Source organism: Ischnura elegans, chromosome X (assembly GCF_921293095.1).
Source record: "Ischnura elegans chromosome X, ioIscEleg1.1, whole genome shotgun sequence".
NCBI lineage: Eukaryota > Metazoa > Arthropoda > Insecta > Odonata > Coenagrionidae > Ischnura > Ischnura elegans.
In genome coordinates this window covers 71,100,118-71,118,368 of record NC_060259.1, presented here as the reverse complement: position 1 = coordinate 71,118,368, position 18,251 = coordinate 71,100,118, and the positions used below count along the sequence as shown (strand labels likewise).

Below are 18,251 nucleotides of genomic sequence, written 5' to 3'. Positions count from 1 at the left end.
GAAATACTCCCTCACTTTTCACTTCAAATCCCGTCTTTCTCTCCTTCAGCGATCCATTCTGTGACAGATTTTCTGCTTTGTTCTACGCCATTTTCCCGCCAATCCATCCCCATATCTCTCTAATCTATTCTAAACATGAAGGCGCTGGGCCGTAGCTATCGGAGGTCTAGGGATTTTCAAACCTTCCCCGAATCGTTCACCCTCTCCTTTGAGCCCCTCCTTAACCCATTATAACCCAATGTTGCTCCTAATGTAAGGAATATCAAAAGTGTGTACATTTTCATCTATATTCAGGAAATATTTGAACTACGAGTTCTTTTGCGATGTAAAGTTTCATGGCGAAATATGTCACTGCTACAATAATTATGAATGAGTAGAAAAGTTACATAATTTTAAAATGAGAGGTCTTGAAATTTTATTTTTATTTCCGGACAAATTTTTTCGCGCGGGAGGAGAGGGGTTTGGAGAAGGTCCCCTAGAACGGCTCATCCGTGCTCCGCACATTTTACCTGCCTCGGCAGATAAGAGAGTCCGTTTTACGCTTGTCAGTGCTGCCTTTGCAACGCTGCCTTGACCGTAACTGTCTGTATTCCGCACATTACCGCTAACCCAACTTTCCTGACCGCGAGCGTCCAAACTTCGCATATTGCCGCGATGCTAACGGAATAGGTCGTCAATCGGATCTTAAGTAGGTATATAGTCGTATATATTTGGAACTTATAAGCAGAAAACAACTTGATTTTTTTGAAAATATAATTTTTTGCAAGCTGGTAGAGGCATATATTAGACATAACCGGCCAAACCAACTGCCCGCGCTCCAGCTCGTTGATTAAGCCTTCACATGAGGATTCCACATACCGGCAGCGTGCTCTAAATCAAGTCTCACGAGAGATAAGTAGTCATTTCTTTCGAGAATTCTTTTCACAAAATCAACAACCAGCTACTAGCAGTACCCAAAGCTGCGTTTCCCGTGACCGTCTATATTCTATACAATACCCCTAACCCAACTTTCCTGACCGAGATAGTCCAAATTTCGCACTTTGCTGCTATGCCCAGGGGCGCAGCTAGGAATTGAGGCTAGGGGGGGTTTCAGGCGCATCTAATACAGGGGTGTCTGGGGGTATGGCATACCTGCCAGGGTAAGCGGGAGGTGCGAGGACCCTCCGCCAGAAAAAATTAAGATAAATGGTTAAAAATGGTGAGTTTTAAGGCCTTCTGAGGGATATTCTATTAATCCTTACACTATTCCATAAGTAATATTAATCCAAATAAATAAAATAGATTCATCATCATCACTGGTCAACAATCCTAGGATTGGTTTGACGCAGCTCTCCACTCAGTTCTCCTATCAGCTAATCTTTTCACACCTATGTATTTCTTCTCTTTCACATCCTTCTTCACTTGTTCCATATATTTTGTTCGAGGTCTTCCTTTTCCGTTTTTGCCTTCCACTTGTCCTTCGACGATTTTCTTCATCAGGCCATCATGTCTCAAGATGTGGCCTATAAGGTTGTTCCGTCTTCTTGTTAAGGTTTTCATGAGGCTTCTCGTCTCTCCCACTCTTCTTAGGACTTCCTCGTTACTAACTCGGTCGATCCATTTGATTTTCATCATTCTTCTGTAGCACCACATTTCGAAGGCCTCTATCCTTGCTTTCTCCGCTGCGGTCATTGTCCATGCCTCACTTCCGTATAGGAGCATACTCCAAATGTAGGTTCTTATAAATTGTTTCTTTACTTCCATATTTAAGTTTCCCACTGTAAGCAGGTCTCTCTTTTGGCGGAATGCTCTCTTCGCCTGGGCTATTCTGCTGATAATTTCTTTCTTGCTTCTCCCGTCACTAGTTATCTTGCTTCCCAAATAACAGAATTCATCCACCTCTATCAGTTTTTGCTTCCCTATTTTAATGTTAGTCTAGACTTCTTCTCTTCTGCTGCATACTAAGATCTTGGTTTTCTTCGTGCTTATTTTCAGTTGATATCTACCCATTACCCTACCCATATTAATCAGAATATTTTTCAAATCCCTCTCTGTTTTTGCTATAACGGCTATGTCATCGGCAAATCTTAGCATGCTAATTTTTTCTCCATGGATATTCACTCCCAATGCCTTTTCTTTGATTTCATTAATAGCTTTCTCTATGTAAACGTTGAAAATTACGGGTGACAATGAACAGCCTTGTCGCACTCCTTTCCAAATTCTTGCTTCTTCACAGCTGGGCCCTGATTTTATCACCGCTACTTGGTTTTTGTTTAAACTGCGTATGATTCTTCTGTCATTATAAAGTACCCCAATTTCCTTTAGGATTCCAAGCATTGTGCTCCAATCCACGTTGTCAAATGCTTTCTCTAAGTCCACAAACGCAACGAACGTTGACTTGTTCTTTTCCATTCTCTTCTCTATGAGCAGTCTAAGGGCCAATATTGCTTCCCTTGTGCCTTTGTTTTTTCTTAATCCAAATTGGTCCTCATCCAAGTACTCCTCTGCTTTTCGTTCTATTCTTCTATAGATGATCCTTGTCAGTATCTTCGACGCATGAGTAGTAAGGCTTATGGTCCTAAAGTCTTCGCAGTTCTCCGCTCTTTTCTTCTTAGGAATAGGGATTATAATGTTCCTCTCGAAGTCCTTTGGTATCTCACCTGTGGAATGAATGTGGAATGTTTCACTAATGATTTTGTATAGCTGGTTCAACGTCTTCTCTCCTGAATTTTTAATTAGTTCTGCAGGAATGTCATCAATGCCAGACGCTTTATTTATCCTAAGGTCTCTTACAGCCGCATAAAATTCCGATCTTAAAATTGGGGCTCCCATGTCATCGGTATCCACTTCCCTCTCGTTTTCGATAGCATTCGTTCTGAGGCTGCTTCCTTTGTACAGATCTTCCAGATATTCCTTCCACCTCTTCCCTTTTTCTCGTTTTCAAGCATTAGCTCTCCGTTTTTGTCCCTAAGGGTATTACATCTTGCGCCCCTTTCTCTAAGTGGTTCCTCACTATCCTATAGGCGGCCTCTACTTTTCCATGTTTAAGATTGTTTTGTACGTCTTCACAAATACTTTTCATCCACGTTTCTCTAGCCTTCCGCGCTTTACGACATATTTCGTTCCTTATCCTCTTGTAACAATTCTGTCTTTCCTCTGTTTTCGCAGCCTTGTATTTTCTTCTTTCTTCAGTGAGATCTAATACTTCCTGCGTGATCCATAGTTTTTTCATAACGACTCTTCTTTTACCAAGAACTTCCTCAGCTGCTGCCTGCAGAGCACTTCTAATGGTTTTCCAACTCTCTTCCATTGGTTTATTGGCCGTATCCTCCCCTATTTTCTTTTCTACAGCCTCTTTAAAAGCCAGTTGATGCTGAACCTCCCTCAATTTTTCAACCTGCCATATGCTTTTCACGGCTTTCTTCAATTTTTTAAATTTTAGGTGGCATTTCATCATAACTAAGTTATGGTCACTATCGATATCTGCTCCTGGATAACTTTTGCAGTCCTTCACCTGGTTCCTGAATCTTTGTTTCACTAGAATGTAGTCGATTTGGAATCTTCTAAGGTCTCCTGGCATGTTCCACGTGTATCTTCTTCGCAGGGGGTTTTTGAATAAAGTGATGGCAACCACTAGCCTGTGCTCAGTGCATTATTCTCCTCTTTCATTTCGGTTACCTAACCCATATTTCCCAGTTATTATTCCGTCTTGACCTTCGCCGACGACGGCGTTCCAGTCACCTAAAATAATAAGATTTTCTTCCCCTCTTACCTGCTTGATAACTTCCGCTATATCTTGGTAGACATCTTCTACTTCTTCATCTTCATAATCTGACGTAGGCTTGTAAACCTGTACCACTACAGTAACTACAGGTTTAGTATCTATCTTCACCATTACTATCCTTTCATTAAACTGCAGGTAGCTTTTGACACGCATCCCGGCGCTCTTTCTAAGCATTATGCCTACTCCAGCATTACCATTTAGCGATCCTGTGTGTATCATTCTGTAGCCTCCACTCCAAAAGTCTCCTTCCTGGGGCCACTTCATTTCGCTGATGCCTAATACGTCGAGGTTCATTCTTCGCATCTCCACCTTCAAGTTCTCTACCTTACCGCAGGTACGAAGTGATCTAACGTTCCATGTTCCTATCCTTAAAATAGATTAAACTTAAAAAATAGTCTGAGCTCTGGGGGGGGGGGGGGGTTATCCCCCAAACCCCCCCTCGCTGCGCCACTGGCTATGCCCACGGCAATAGGTCGTCTCTTGGATCTCCAAGTGTTTAGTTATATATTTATGACTGATAACCATAGGCTGAACACAACTTTGTGAAAAAGTAGTTGTTTGTTAGCTGGTCGAGGCATATATTAGACATAAATGACCAAAGCAGAAATCAACTGCACGCGCTCCAGCTCGTTGATTATCTAATAGCCTCTCTCATGAGGATCCCGTGTACCGGCTGCCTACTCTGAGGTCTCGCGGGGGAAAAGTAGCCCGTTTCCCTTACATAGGTTCGCACTTTCCAAGAATTATTTTCGCAACACGGGCAACCACCTACCGGTCAATTTGCGAAATAGAGAAGTACATATTAGTGAACCTTTATTCGACCCTTTTTGAAGGTCATAAAATGTGAGGAATACGGATGCGACCCACCGAAAGGTAGTTAGCATTTCGGATGTCTCATTTACAGATATTACTGTATCTACTGTACTACATACATTATACTATCCCATAGAAGGCTGATTTCTGTTGCCACTTCGGTCGGGTTTTTATCTGTTTTCAAAAATATTCGCGGCGCGGTGATGAGTGGAATGCGATGCACTATTTTCCAATATTTTGCATTGTAATGTTTGTTAACGCAAGGGATAGCATTGAAAAGTTATGAATTCGATCGATCACATCATCATGTTTGTAAACTTCTGTTAGCACCCTTAATCATAAATTATTTCCCCACGAAAATCGGATCACTTTGTCTATCAGCGACTCATGTGGCAACTTTCGTGAACGGAGTGGCTTCCCTAAATGCGCGGTGGGTGACAACACATTTAGAAGCCGAATTGAGGATCCTCTTTTGTAGTATTCGTGTCCGGTCGTATTAAACTAAAATTTAAGAATCAGAAAATGGTCATCATGCTATTCCTTAACTCTCTGGTCTTAATGGTCACTTCTGTTTGTTTGTTCGTATGTTTATATGTTGTTTTCAGCCCTACTTTCGTTGATTACTTCTCTAATTAAAATATTGCGAGGTTTTGAAAATATATTACTACTGGAAAAACATCAAGTTAAAAGGATTCCGGCTTTACTTTGTATAATGCTAATGTAATAGTAAAAGGTAAAGGCTAAAGGCCTGGTTACAAGGTGCATAATCACGTACAAGTTGATGTGCGTTTGCGTAAATGAGTTTGGTGGACCGGAACAGAACACATACGAATGCATGAACCTAATTAGAACAGGTTCTATTTTCTGTGCATGCATTCGCGCAAGTTGGGCGGTTACACGGTGCATTTTGGCGCTCATTCCCGCGTTCATACATTCAGACATTAACCCGTACGTGTTATAGTATCGTGTAACCAGGCCTTTAAAGATGATTGAAACACTTGCATAGTTCCACGAAACATCCTCTACTGGCCGTCTTCGACCGTTGTCAACTTGCAGCGTCGTTTTCAAGACTGCATAGAACTTTTCAGAGCATATCCTAAGATTATTTTAAAGGTAAATCGAAATTGGAAGCTATGACGTGGTGAAAGGGCTCCATAATGGCAATAGGGTAGTTTCCTTCATCAAAGAAACCGAAAGGCATTGATTGCGATTTGTTACCCACAATTACTGCATTCATAATATACAAATTATTTCGTTTTAGAAATACCGGTTTAGACGAATGGCAATGGTCCATTTTTATCCTCATTTGAAAAGGGCCAGATTGGCGCCCATGCGATGCCTCTCCACGTGACGTCACAGGGACCTAGTTTCTATAGGAGAAGATAGGAGTTATACATCGTCTGAGATTACTAATGCATGCATGAGGCGCAGAGCTCAGGGAAACATGTCTTAATAATCACCTATTAAAACTGGCTAAGGTCGGAAAGTTTTCTTCGTTTGATAAGGTATTAATAAACCTTTTTTAAGCCAAGCGCTACCAGACAGCAAGGTACTCAGCCACCCTCTAGCATCCTGCGTCCTATCAGCGCTCAGAGCCTCGATCAAGGTCACCTCACAAGGCGGGAGGGGGAACCAGAAATACGTCACACGGAGAGATTTCCTTACCCGTCGCGTTTTCGCGCGCTTGAAAATTTTCACTTTTCATTTAATCGCGAAAAATAGATATCGTCATTTAAAAATCTAAAAGCGTGAAATACGTACTCCAGGAGTAATAATCTTCCGATGTAGGCAATAAAAAAATAATAGGAAACCACCCTATGCAGAGGCATTGCAACTTTGAAATTTACAGACAAGATTAAAAGAACGCAAGGCATGCTGGAAGGTTTAAGACGATTCGTCAGCCTTCGCACGACACCTTTTAGAGATGGGGCACCGAATTAACTTTGCCGTGGCGCAGTGAGGGGGATTTTGGGGGATAACCCCTCCCCCCCCCAATATATCGGAGAAATTTTTAAGTTTAATCCATTTCACTTAATTTGGATTAATATTACCTATAAAATAGGTAGTGTAAATATTAATAAAATATCCCTCATAAGGCCGTAAAACTCCCCATTTTGAACCATTTATCTGAAAACTTTTCTAGGGGAGGGCTCCCGCACCTCCAGCTTACCCTGGCGGTTATTCCACACCCTCAGACACCCCAGTTCTTTGCGCCTGAAACCCCCCCTAGCCTTAATTCCTAGCTGCGCCCCTATAACTTTGAGCCGTAAATATTTCATTTTACAGGGAAAGGAAGGAGGATGGATGCTCTACAAATTCGGGAGATTACTCTTCAACTACTACTACTCTTTTCCTTAGATGCATCACGATATCTGGCAGGAAAAGTATTCGAAGTCACGAGTAGTCCTAAGTATCCAGCAACAGGATAAATTCGCGACCAATCGTAGCGCTTGGCTCAAAGTTTATGTAGTTAAAAAAATAGTGCAGTTTCGACCTAAATATCATTAGCAATTTTGAATCATCCTGGCATCAGCTCTCTAGGGTTCAAAGATCGTGGTATTATTTTTCTCCGCTGTATAAACCTGTCCTCTCCACGTTTTTCAATGTACTCGAAGATGGATTGACGGCCGAAACCGATCCATCTGTGTGAAATAAACTATGGAAGTCACAAAGTCGCTTCATTGCTAGTTTTTAAATGGTTAAAAAATTTCACCTTTCTTATTGCTATTTTACTTGGATTGGTTGTAGGAACTGAATAATAATATTTTTCCCTTTGTTAATAGGTTTTGAACCACTTGTTAGCTGGTTATTTTGGAGTTGACCGTCGGCTGGCAGCGTTTATTTCTGGCTACTTCGCCGGAGCCTCATCGTGGTTTGTGCAACCAAATCTTCCTCTAGTCGGATCTGCAATGGCCTCCATTGTTATGGTAGTATTTATTTTTACTTTAATAGTTAGCGCAATGTGAGATGCTAATCTTCCCGCTAGTATAGTATAAAGCAGTGGCGGATCTATTGAGGGGGGGTTCAAAGGGGGTATAGCACCCCCCTCGGGTATCCAATTTACACTAGATAGAATGGTAATTTTTTCCGACCCTCACTACTGCTGGAATTTTAACCCCCACTTATCCCCCCCTTGTCCTTATCCTGGATCCGCCACTGGTATAAGGCATTTATTTTCTTTTTTTATTTACTTGACACCTTGTTTGAAATTATGTGAATTTCATATTTTGCCGTCGCCATGTAGTTTTGCACCTCCAACTTTTTTATCTTTTAAGATGATGATGAGTTTTCATAGTGTGCATTTGTGCTGCGATTATATGCTACATTAAGCACATCATAGGTGCATGAATTGCTCATGAGCACTTTGTAGGATTCAAAACCACCCAGTCGCATGTTTTTGTGCGGTATTTTATTTCTTTACCTTTATTTCAAGGTATATTTTTAATGCTACCTATCCTTCTTGCAATTTTACGCTTTTGTCCTGCAGGTTTGGTATTTTATAATCTTTGGTATGGTAAGGTATTTGGAGGAGGCGACGGACAGCTAAGGACATTTGCACCATGAGGGAAAGGCATGTTTATGGTAGAGATGGAGAGAAAACCGGAGTCGGCATTAGCCTGCTCTTAACGAAAGGCGCTAAGTGGACCACAGCTTAGCGTCCCATCCGACGGACTTAGCGTTGCGCTTGAAATGCCCTCCACACAAGATTCAAGTAGGGATCGGGCAATTTCTAAAAACCTTTCTGCCACCGCCGGAATTCGGACCCGAGCTCACGGGGTGGGAAGCATTTACCAAGATTAAAAAAATACAACACGGAATAGCGCCCTATTTGACCAGGCAATATAAATCTATCTGAACAATGTAAGCTTCACCAATAGAACTCGACCCAACACTCTAGCCATCATACCTACCCGATTCCGTTTAATCTTTGAACTATTAAAAAATGGCCACCGAATGTGTTTGCTCTTGAGGTATGTACTATCACTTTCAAAAGTCGGTCCACATGACGGGCGCAGCCGTCACCGGGCTTTCCCAAAATCGACCTTCGCGTATTGCTTATGCGTTCCATGCCTGCTGAGAGTCAATTTAACTTAATCGCTTATGTGGCCGGTGCAACTTGACTTTTTTACTCTCGCCAACAGACCCAAGCAATATTTCCTGACTAGGAAGTCTTCGAGAACCCACATACCCTCCCCCAACCCCATAACTCCAGAACTCGAAAACACCAGAACCTCCCATACCCAAAAATGTTCACCCTCGAAGGAAGCCGAGAGGGAATTACGGTTTAGTTGGACTTTTGCATTATGAGGTATTAGAGAAAATTTTTCTGAGTTCCCTTCGGGTCGCCGCAAGGCTGAGTCCAACGAAAATGTGAGAAAACCATTTTTGATGCATTATGAAAATAGTATTTCTACTTTTTCAACTCAATACACCTTGATGTAATCATGATTACCTTTTGTATCCGGCTTTACCCGTTTCGGTGACCAAAACTTGTGGTTATTTTCTAATTATAGTGCTTGAAATTTAAGCTATCCCGTCATTAATAGTTTCGTCAAGCTACAAGTTGTCCCGATACCTTGAAAATCCCCTCTTATTACTGTCGTGGATATTGGACAGCTGGTATGGGGGTTGCCCCCCGCGGACCCTCCACCGCCCCCCCAGGGTTAAAAGCGTTAGCTTATTTCCTGGGTGGATATTGGACAACAAGATAAATTGTTGAAGGGACATAAGTTTGATTTTTATTATTTGGCAAACAATTCAATTAGGTATGGCTATTATCCTATTAAGGCCACGTATCTTCTAAAATTCCATTGGAAAAATAGTCTTTCAGATAATTGTAATTCTTCAGAAAAAATATGCATATTAGTAGCAATTTTGTAATAGCCAAAACCAGCTTAAGAGGAAAGATTTCTGAGTTATATAGAACGGTTGAGTAAAATTTGGCATAGGACCAGGGGCCGTATTCTGTAACTCCAAACCGATCGGTGCGGCACCGATTCGTCGGGTGCGACGTCACACCGACTCCCGGTAAGAAGTCGTGCGATTCTGTACGAACCCGGTCGGTGCGGCACCGACGAGAGGACGGGAGATCGTCGGTAGCCGTACCGACAGCAAAGAGGTGTCGGTACGGCCACCGACTAGTGGGTTTCATGAATTCCCCGGTGCGCATTGTACGTTTTATTTTGTTTTTACCTCATCGCCGAGTAAATAATGAGGTTTTCTCCAATGTTATCTTTTTCTGCCCCTTCGAATTCGCCTCTATAATTCACTGTGTCATCATCTATATTAATTACCTTGACAGAAATATAAGATAATGGTTAATAAAAATGAGGTTTTCTAACATATAATGACTTTCTCTCATTTATGTTACCGCACTTTCACTCGCTTGTAATAGGCTTTATTTCTCTCTATCATCATTTACTTGCTCCTTTGACATAAAAAAGATATTTTTGATTAAATATGAGTTTTGCCGCAATGTTATCACTTTATATCACTCTGAATAGGCGACTGTTATTTCACTCAATCATCAATTTGGCGTTTCTCTCGGCATAGAAATAAGATCTTTTTATTTAAGTATGAAGTTTGCCACAACGGTATCAGTTTCTTTCATTTTTAACGGGCAACTATATTTCATTTCATCGTCAGCCATTGATTGCCTTGACGATAAAAGAAGATATTTGTTAATAAGTATGAGGTTTACCGCAATATTATCATTTTCTCTCACTTGGAATGCGCAACTTATACATATGTATTTCACCCAATCACAATTTATTTACTTCCTCGTCATTACACTTCTTTTAATTGCACCCAGCTCCATATTTTTATAACAATTTCCTAACTTGTTCCTCTAATATTACATTTGCATTTGAATCCTACGTTCACGTTCCATGGTATGCTATTTTCGTCTGCTACGGTGCCAATGGCATAACCTTCCGTTGATAACATTTATACGGAACTTACTTAATGACAACTATATTACCAAATCATGAATAAATAGCATTATACGGAACCAATATTTTAAAAAAGAAACTACGATCTCAAGGATAGTTTCAATAATTCATTCCAGCAACAACAATCTCCATCACATACAAACTTTATTGTGATGTTGTAATATTGTTTCCTTCGATTCTGTAGGTACAGCATTACTACCACACATTATATAAGCATTGTTAACAACTTATCCAATATCGTTTATCTTAATCTAGCAAGAAGTCGTAATTTCCGCAAATAAAAAGATTGAGAATGACGACAACAAACTGTGCCAATGAGTCTTCACTTGTTTTTACCCTTCTTTCATTGGTGGAGACACGTGAAACTTCGGATATATTCGGATTTTCCCTGTTTGGGAAGGAAGGGGAACCGTACCGACTGGTTTGAAACCGACGACCTTACAGAATCGCTGAAAGTGTCGTCGTCGGTGCGGAATCCGTTGTCGGTACGGTTTGATGTCCAGTCGGTGGGCTTGAAAGGGAAACCGACCGGTGCGGCACCGACGAAATACAGAATACGGCCCCAGAAACGAGAGCAAAAATTGCGTCTAACGTGTCCTTAAAAGGCATTTCTTTTCTTAGGCGTATATTGAACGCCAAGTATTTTTATTCTCGTGAAAAAGGAACACCAGTTTATTTTTACTCCATCCGATGGTATTTACCATATTCTGTACTGACAAATAATCACTTTAAATTGTTGAGATAATATAATATCGTATTTACCGAGAAAAATTCTTGCGTTGGATGTGCCCCTCAGTGTTCTTAGATGTATTTGATTATTTTGAAATTTTAACCCTCGACAACTCAAGGTGTTTGCTGTTAACATACTTTTGAAAATATTTTATATACTTTATATACTGGAACACTTAAAAATACATACATTAAACTCCAAGAAATACATCAGATGAATTTGTTAACAGGCTACTGCGTTACTTCGTATTACGAAAAGGCAAATTGCGGACCTGTTATTCAAGCTGAGTACTATTTGAGCGTTACAGAGGGTGAGAAATACCAAGATCTTCAGGGAAGAATGGGTAAAAATAGAAAATTGCGGCATATGAAATATCCCCGGCAACCACCTACTATGAGAAAGTGCGGCCAACGGAATGTCAACCAAGCTGGTTTATAAATTACGAATTAGACCAACAGATAAGTATTAACCATTAAAATGGATACAGATTTTCAGTGTATCTTTGCTTGAAATAAGTATTTACATAAATATGCGAGTATTTCAGCAAAGATGTTTTTTTATTGCAATATTAATTTGTAACGATGTAGTATTGACATTATTTTGCCAATAATTTTTCAAACTTAGGAACACTTTGCCAGCTAATTTTTCCAATGAGTGTTAAATATTTTTTGTCGCAGGAAAGGTTGAGAATATGATTAGGAGTTGTTTAGTTTGAATGAAATATAATGATGTTATGCCGGTGACGTTTGTACTCCAACTATGTGATTTAGTATACATAATCATTTTCACGGATTCACCAAAATTCAGTTTGGATCATGCATAAATTGTTGGGGATGTAAAGTTGAATGAAAATGTGGACACTCGGTCATTGACTCAGTGCTTCAAACCAGAGGTTGGTTTGGCTAGGTAAGGTTATCAATATTCCACAAACTTTTATTAGCTTTATGCTATTATTTGAATAATACAGTGGATAACTTAAAGAAGGCAGTGCTGGAAGGAAAGGTAGGCTCTCAGATCACTTCTTAAATACTCCATGGAAACCTACCTCAATCGGTAGAATACTATATAAATAATAATAGTGGATAACATATGTCCTCTTGTCCTCAAGTCTAGGTATTCAAAATTACATGACTGTGGAAAATAGATTTAGAATCCATTACTTAGTGCAAAATTGCCACTTCATTTATTTATCACGTAATGTGATTTTTTCTGGCTGCAAATTTTTTTGCCATATCGATCCTAAATTTCTACGAGTAAATATTAAGAGGAGATCAAGAGGAGGTTTTACTAATAGCTTAAGGATAAGTAAAAGTGAATGATATTCTTTAATCTAAATTCTTCCAGATGTAACGCCTCCGATGTTCAGCGCACGTTCATTTTGCCACGAAAATTGCTGAAAAGGAATCAGGATTTCATAATGTGAGGAATGAACAAAACATTTCGTTTTGCGTTGATATATTAGAAATGAAATGCGCATACTTCAAGAAACATCTTTAATATTTAGTAATATCACTTTTTTTTCTATTACAATCCGTAACCGTGATTGCATGGAGTCAATTATATTTTCTAATAATCTGGGACGTCTGCCTATAGAATTCCATGTATCCTGTAAATGGGCCTCTAACGCCTCTGAGCTCTTCTCTCCGTGGTAATCCCATTCCTTCGTAATTATTCCCCAGACATTTTCGATGGGGTTAAGATCCGGCGAGTTAGAAGGCCAAGGTAAAACATTGAGGCGTGGATTTTCTTCAAAAAAATGCTTGGTTACATTAGCTATATGAATCGGACAATTGTCCTGCACAAAAACCACCTCATTCTCAGGAACGACTTCTTCTATGAAGGGCAATAAGTAAGTTCTTAAAATGTCGACATAATCCTCGGCGTTCATTCTGGCTGGGGTTTTAACAAGCGGTCCTGGTCCAGCCGAAGATATTGCTCCCCAGAAACTCAGACTGATGTGACCAGGATTTTTTGTTCTTATTAAATTCTCTTCATTATACCTGTAAAAAATGACCAATATTAAAAAAATGATTCTCATCATGAACTTTGGTGTCAAAAATTATGCTGGCAGTATAAGTTACAACTGTTATTTGTAAACAGCTTGTTTTTTTTGCTGTCGTCGCCCTATTTAGAGGGAAGAAAAATAAAGCTGAGAGCGGAAAATGCTATGCATTTCATCTTAATACTACGCAATTCCAATAAATTTAACATGCTATCTCAAGCTAAAAGAATCATTACCTTGTATTTCTCGGCCTCCAAAGCTCCACCTTCCCGTGCTGGTTGCTTCTGAAAGTTTTCTCGTCTGAGAATATCACGAGGTTCCAGTACGTTTGGGGCATACCAATGAAATAGTTAGCAAATTGTAAACGGGCTTCACGTTGTATTTCGCTGGTAGAGGGTTTCTTGGCAGCACTGTAATGCTTAATCCCACCCTCGATGATTCGGCGTCTTACCGTCGCATAGCTACAACCTAAATCACCGTGAATGTTCATCCCCGCTAGACCACCAATAGATAAGGGATTTTGTCGAATCATCTCCCTCATGTCTTCGTCTTGCTGCCTGGTAGTTTTTCTTGAACGTCCGCTTTTTGCTTTAGTCTCTAATGTCTCGTCACCATCAACTTTTCTTTTAATCCACTTGTACACAGTTTTTCTATCAACTCCTAATTCCGCAGCTATTTGTAACACAGTTTTCCCGCTGTCAAAATATAAGGAGGCTATTTGTCCCCTTTGAGCTGCGCTTAAATGTGCGTTGGCCCGACGATCCATTGCCTCTGTATTTTCGAGGACTCGCCACACTACTTCCCAGAGTGGAAATCACCTTACTGAGAACGTTATTTACCTTGTGACCTCTCCTCGGTGGTAGCGCGTGGAAGGTAGCAGGGGATAAAGGAAGAATGCAATGGAAAGACCTTGATGGATATTAAGATCGCGAGCAAGTCTAACGGGCCGCTTCAAGTCATGGAGCGCATAGGCAATACCCCAAATTCGAGGCCAGCAGAAAACGTAGTTCCTCGTGCTAGCCGTGGGGACCGACTTTTGAAAGTGACTGTACCTACCAATTGAGATTGGACGATCGCTCAGTCATTTCTCATTGCTGGCTGCAGCCTCATCGGTCGTCGTCAGTAAATTTTAAGCTTCACGCCACAGCGTAATCTCGATGATAATGCTAAGGGTCGAGTTCTATTGGTGAAGCTTACATTGTTCAGATAGATTTATATTGCCTGGTCAAATAGGGCGCTATTCCGCGTTGTATTTTTTTAATCTTGGTAAATGCTTGGCCCCAACTCATTCTCCATATTTTGCACAGAAACGGTAGATTCTGTGAATTATCTCAAATACTGTGGTTGTATTGGTGTGGAATGTTATTATATTATTTCTACTTCAATTAATATGCATGAATTTTGCTTGCAAAAATGTTTTACTCAGGGTGCATTATAATGATAAATTGTTGTCATTTTCAGATGGTGGGAGATATCATGCGAACTAAAAGTACCAGATTTGTGTTTAGATATTTCTACGAGATTATGTACATAATCTGCTGTGGAATAGTATTTCAAGCGAGGGCGTTGAAACCTGAAATCTGCCCTAAATTGGTGAAGGACGTTATGTCGACCGCTACCAGTAAGAGGTACGTATTGGATTCTCTTCTAACTCCTTCTGGTCCAACTATGATTCTTGTAAATTCTTCTAAATTCTATTGTATGCACATCAATTAACCCTTAAATAATTTCAAGGAAACAAAAGTAATTGGCTACAAAACTTTGTAGCCTTTTTTGTGTTCACTATCACTTTCACTTTAGCCTCTTTGGATTTCCTCATGACAATTTTAATTATTCCTTGAAAACTAGTATCGCCGACTAAAGGCCTGGTTAAACGATACATTAACTCGTACAAGTTAAGGTACGTTCGCGTGAATGATTTTGGTGGACCGGAACGGAAAATGTACGAATGTATGTACCAAATTAGAACAGGTTCTATTTTCTGTGCATGCATTCGCACAAGTTGAGTGGTTACAAGGTGCATTTTGGGGTTCATTCTCGCGTTCATACATTTAGACGTTAACCCGCACTTGTTAATGTATCGTGTAACCAGGCCTTTACTCCTGATTCCGACAATGGGTCGCCTGACCAGTAGTCATGCTAACTAGAGGTTTTAATGATAAAACTTACACTATGTTGCATTTACAAGTAGTACTATTCGTAGATGAATATTTTTTATCATATTTGTTATGAAAATAATATATGTGCAAGGAGCCTACTACAAAATTCAGAAGGTATTTCTCCCCTTTTTCTATCATGTTTTAAGTAGTTAACCTTAATGCCGCACGATTTGTGAAGAAAAACTTTTACCCGAAGAATTCTAAATCAAAAATTAAGTCCAGACATTTCAAGAACTTTCTAGATTTAATTTCAAGTTGGCTCGTGGGGACACAATGTTTGCGTTTGGGTGAGCCGATAAATCACTTTTTTTGGGATCAAATTTTCCATACGCGGAAAAGCTATGTAGTGGTATCAGGGTCTCATATCCGTCTTTTTTCGAATTCAGATTTATATTAGATAACCACCAGGGCTCAATCACAAAAGTAGACGTAACATTTGGTGAAAACGCAGGGTGAATTGGAAGAGAAATACCAATGTAAAGGGAGAACGTATTTCTACCTTAAGGTATTTTCTGTTAATAACCAATGATGAAAATAACTTTCAGTATGTTTATCATTGGTTAATTGGTTCAATGGAGGGTTAAGATTGAATGCATAATAAATGTATTACTAAGATCAGGTTGAGTATTTTACACTTCGTCACTGACTTTTCCGTAGGCTATACAAGTTCACAACTTAACAACCGCTAAGTTTACATTGGAACCGAAAACTAAAGAGCAAATTCGACCCATACTTTTAAATATTATAATTCTCACTTATATATTTCTCTATATGGCACTCCTACAGGATCACGTCCAATGAAAATTTACATCTATAACGAACGCAACTGAATACATAATACTAATTTTATTTCCAGGTCGGATGTAATGGCTGCAGCGCTAAATGAATGCATCACTGAAATGGAGACACGTCTAAAATTTACTTTTAACCGTCTATATTAGACGGCAATTCCATCTTTCAATTTTGATGATGCTGCTACAAATTTGGTGCAATTACTTTCAAGCTTTTATTAGTCCATAAAGTGGCAGGGATTACTTGATTTGTGACAAAAAAAAACACTTTTGCGACTTTGTAAACTGTATGTGCCTTTGAAATGTGCTAATCAAGAAAGGTCATTTTTTTATAAGAATATTTTAAATTTAATGTGCTTGTATAAAGGCAATTTTATACTGCTTGAAGTAATATAAACAATAAATTATTTTGTTTCGAAAATCGCCAGGGTCTCAATAAATAGAATTTAAGTTTTAAAGAGCTGCCAGAAATACATTATGTAATACTTTTAGGGACTTTGATTCAATAAAACTGCTGTGTATTTTAAATGCTTAATCGATGTTATTGAAAATAATATTGTTTATTGCCTGCCAATTCAATGTTTCAAATTTAATGGCGAATATGTATTATAAATATGTACGCAACTTTTTGTTTAGAGAAAAGCTTACATTAGTCTTTAAAATGATGCTGGTTTCTTGATTTGTGACAAAAAAATCTTTTTTTATTAGACCTTTTGCGACTTGGTAAACTTTATGTGCCCTTGAAAGGTGTTTGTTTAGGAAGATCATATAGTTTATGAGAATATTTTACATTTGATGTGCAAGTAAGAAGGCAAATTATTTTGTCTTGTAAAATCGTCAGTCATAAATAGGATATAAATTTGAAGTGCTGTGCAAAAGAAATTTTATAATAATTATAAAGAAGTTGATTCCTTAATACTGTCATGTCCTTGAACAAATGTTTGATATATGCTATTTGAACAAGATTGTGTATTGCTTGGGGAGATTTTTGTACTTTGTAGCTAATTGAGTTAATAACAAATAATTTCTTGTGTTGTACAAATTGTTTATTTCATAAGAATTAAAAAACATTTTTTCCGAAGATTTTGTTTTTTTTTACATACTGGTATTGTTTGTTAAGAAATGAGTGTCAAGGTCCTTCCAAAAAAAGCTAAACAATTTTCGTGGACTCATTCATACATTTAGTATCATTATTTTTTATTAAATTCGTTCCATTAATTTTCATGCGACTCATTAGGGCAAATTATAATTTTGTTTTCTCATTTTTTTACTATAGCAATTTTATGGCTTGATTTTCTCATTATTGTAGAAAATTAAGTTGCTTTTTTTGTATAGGTATCCTAGACAGTCGATTCTTTACCCAGCCTATATTCCGCGGGAGTGCCTATATTCCTTCAACGCCCTCGCTCTCCCCAGTAATCCGCCTCTGCGTCAGAGCAAATACGGACCAGAAAGCCCAATTTGGCTGCGAAATAACGGAAAGCTGATTCCATCATTGACACCCCCAACCTAAATATTACTAGGAGAAATGGCAAAAGTTATCTTATAAACTGATTCCATTAGAATTATATGTAACCCCTCCTTTTTCGAGAGCATTAAATTTAAGGGAGTTAACTATTCCTACAGAAATTTACGAATAGAATTGGAGAGAACATAATTTGCGCACACGATATCTTTGGAATCAGACTAAATAGGGTTCACATGGTGCGGGCTTATGCCATTGCAATCTAGCGCTCCTGCATCTATGTACCCGGAGAAAATTGCGAGGAAAAAGTTATCCCTGGTTAATAAAAACATTTCTCAATAATTACACATGGATTTCCTTCGAAAAACATTTAGAATGTAGGATGGGAGCTCATGATGTCAATCAACGATCATAAACTTTCGGGCAAGAGTTGAGAACAAATTCACGAGTTCCACGGCCTCGGGTTCGTATCCCGGGTGGAGCCTTCCGATACCCCCAAACAAGTACTCTAGAAATGCGAGGTGGCCGGCTCGTCCGTACTCAGTACATTTTAACTGCCTCGGTAGATAAGAACGAC

At 39.2% G+C, this 18,251-nt stretch overlaps 1 protein-coding gene across 1 annotated transcript in view; it reads left to right on the top strand.

The window, feature by feature from the left end:
* LOC124171849 (transmembrane protein 135-like) overlaps positions 1 to 17,259 on the top strand; it is a 37,030-nt gene extending 19,771 nt beyond the window's left edge. Inside the window, exons 8-10 of the mRNA XM_046551207.1 lie at positions 7,360 to 7,503; positions 14,721 to 14,887; positions 16,275 to 17,259. Coding sequence (XP_046407163.1) covers positions 7,360 to 7,503; positions 14,721 to 14,887; positions 16,275 to 16,359 — 396 coding nt within the window. The 3' untranslated portion in view covers positions 16,360 to 17,259. The remainder of the gene's footprint in view (positions 1 to 7,359; positions 7,504 to 14,720; positions 14,888 to 16,274) is intronic.
* Positions 17,260 to 18,251: the final 992 nt, after the last annotated feature.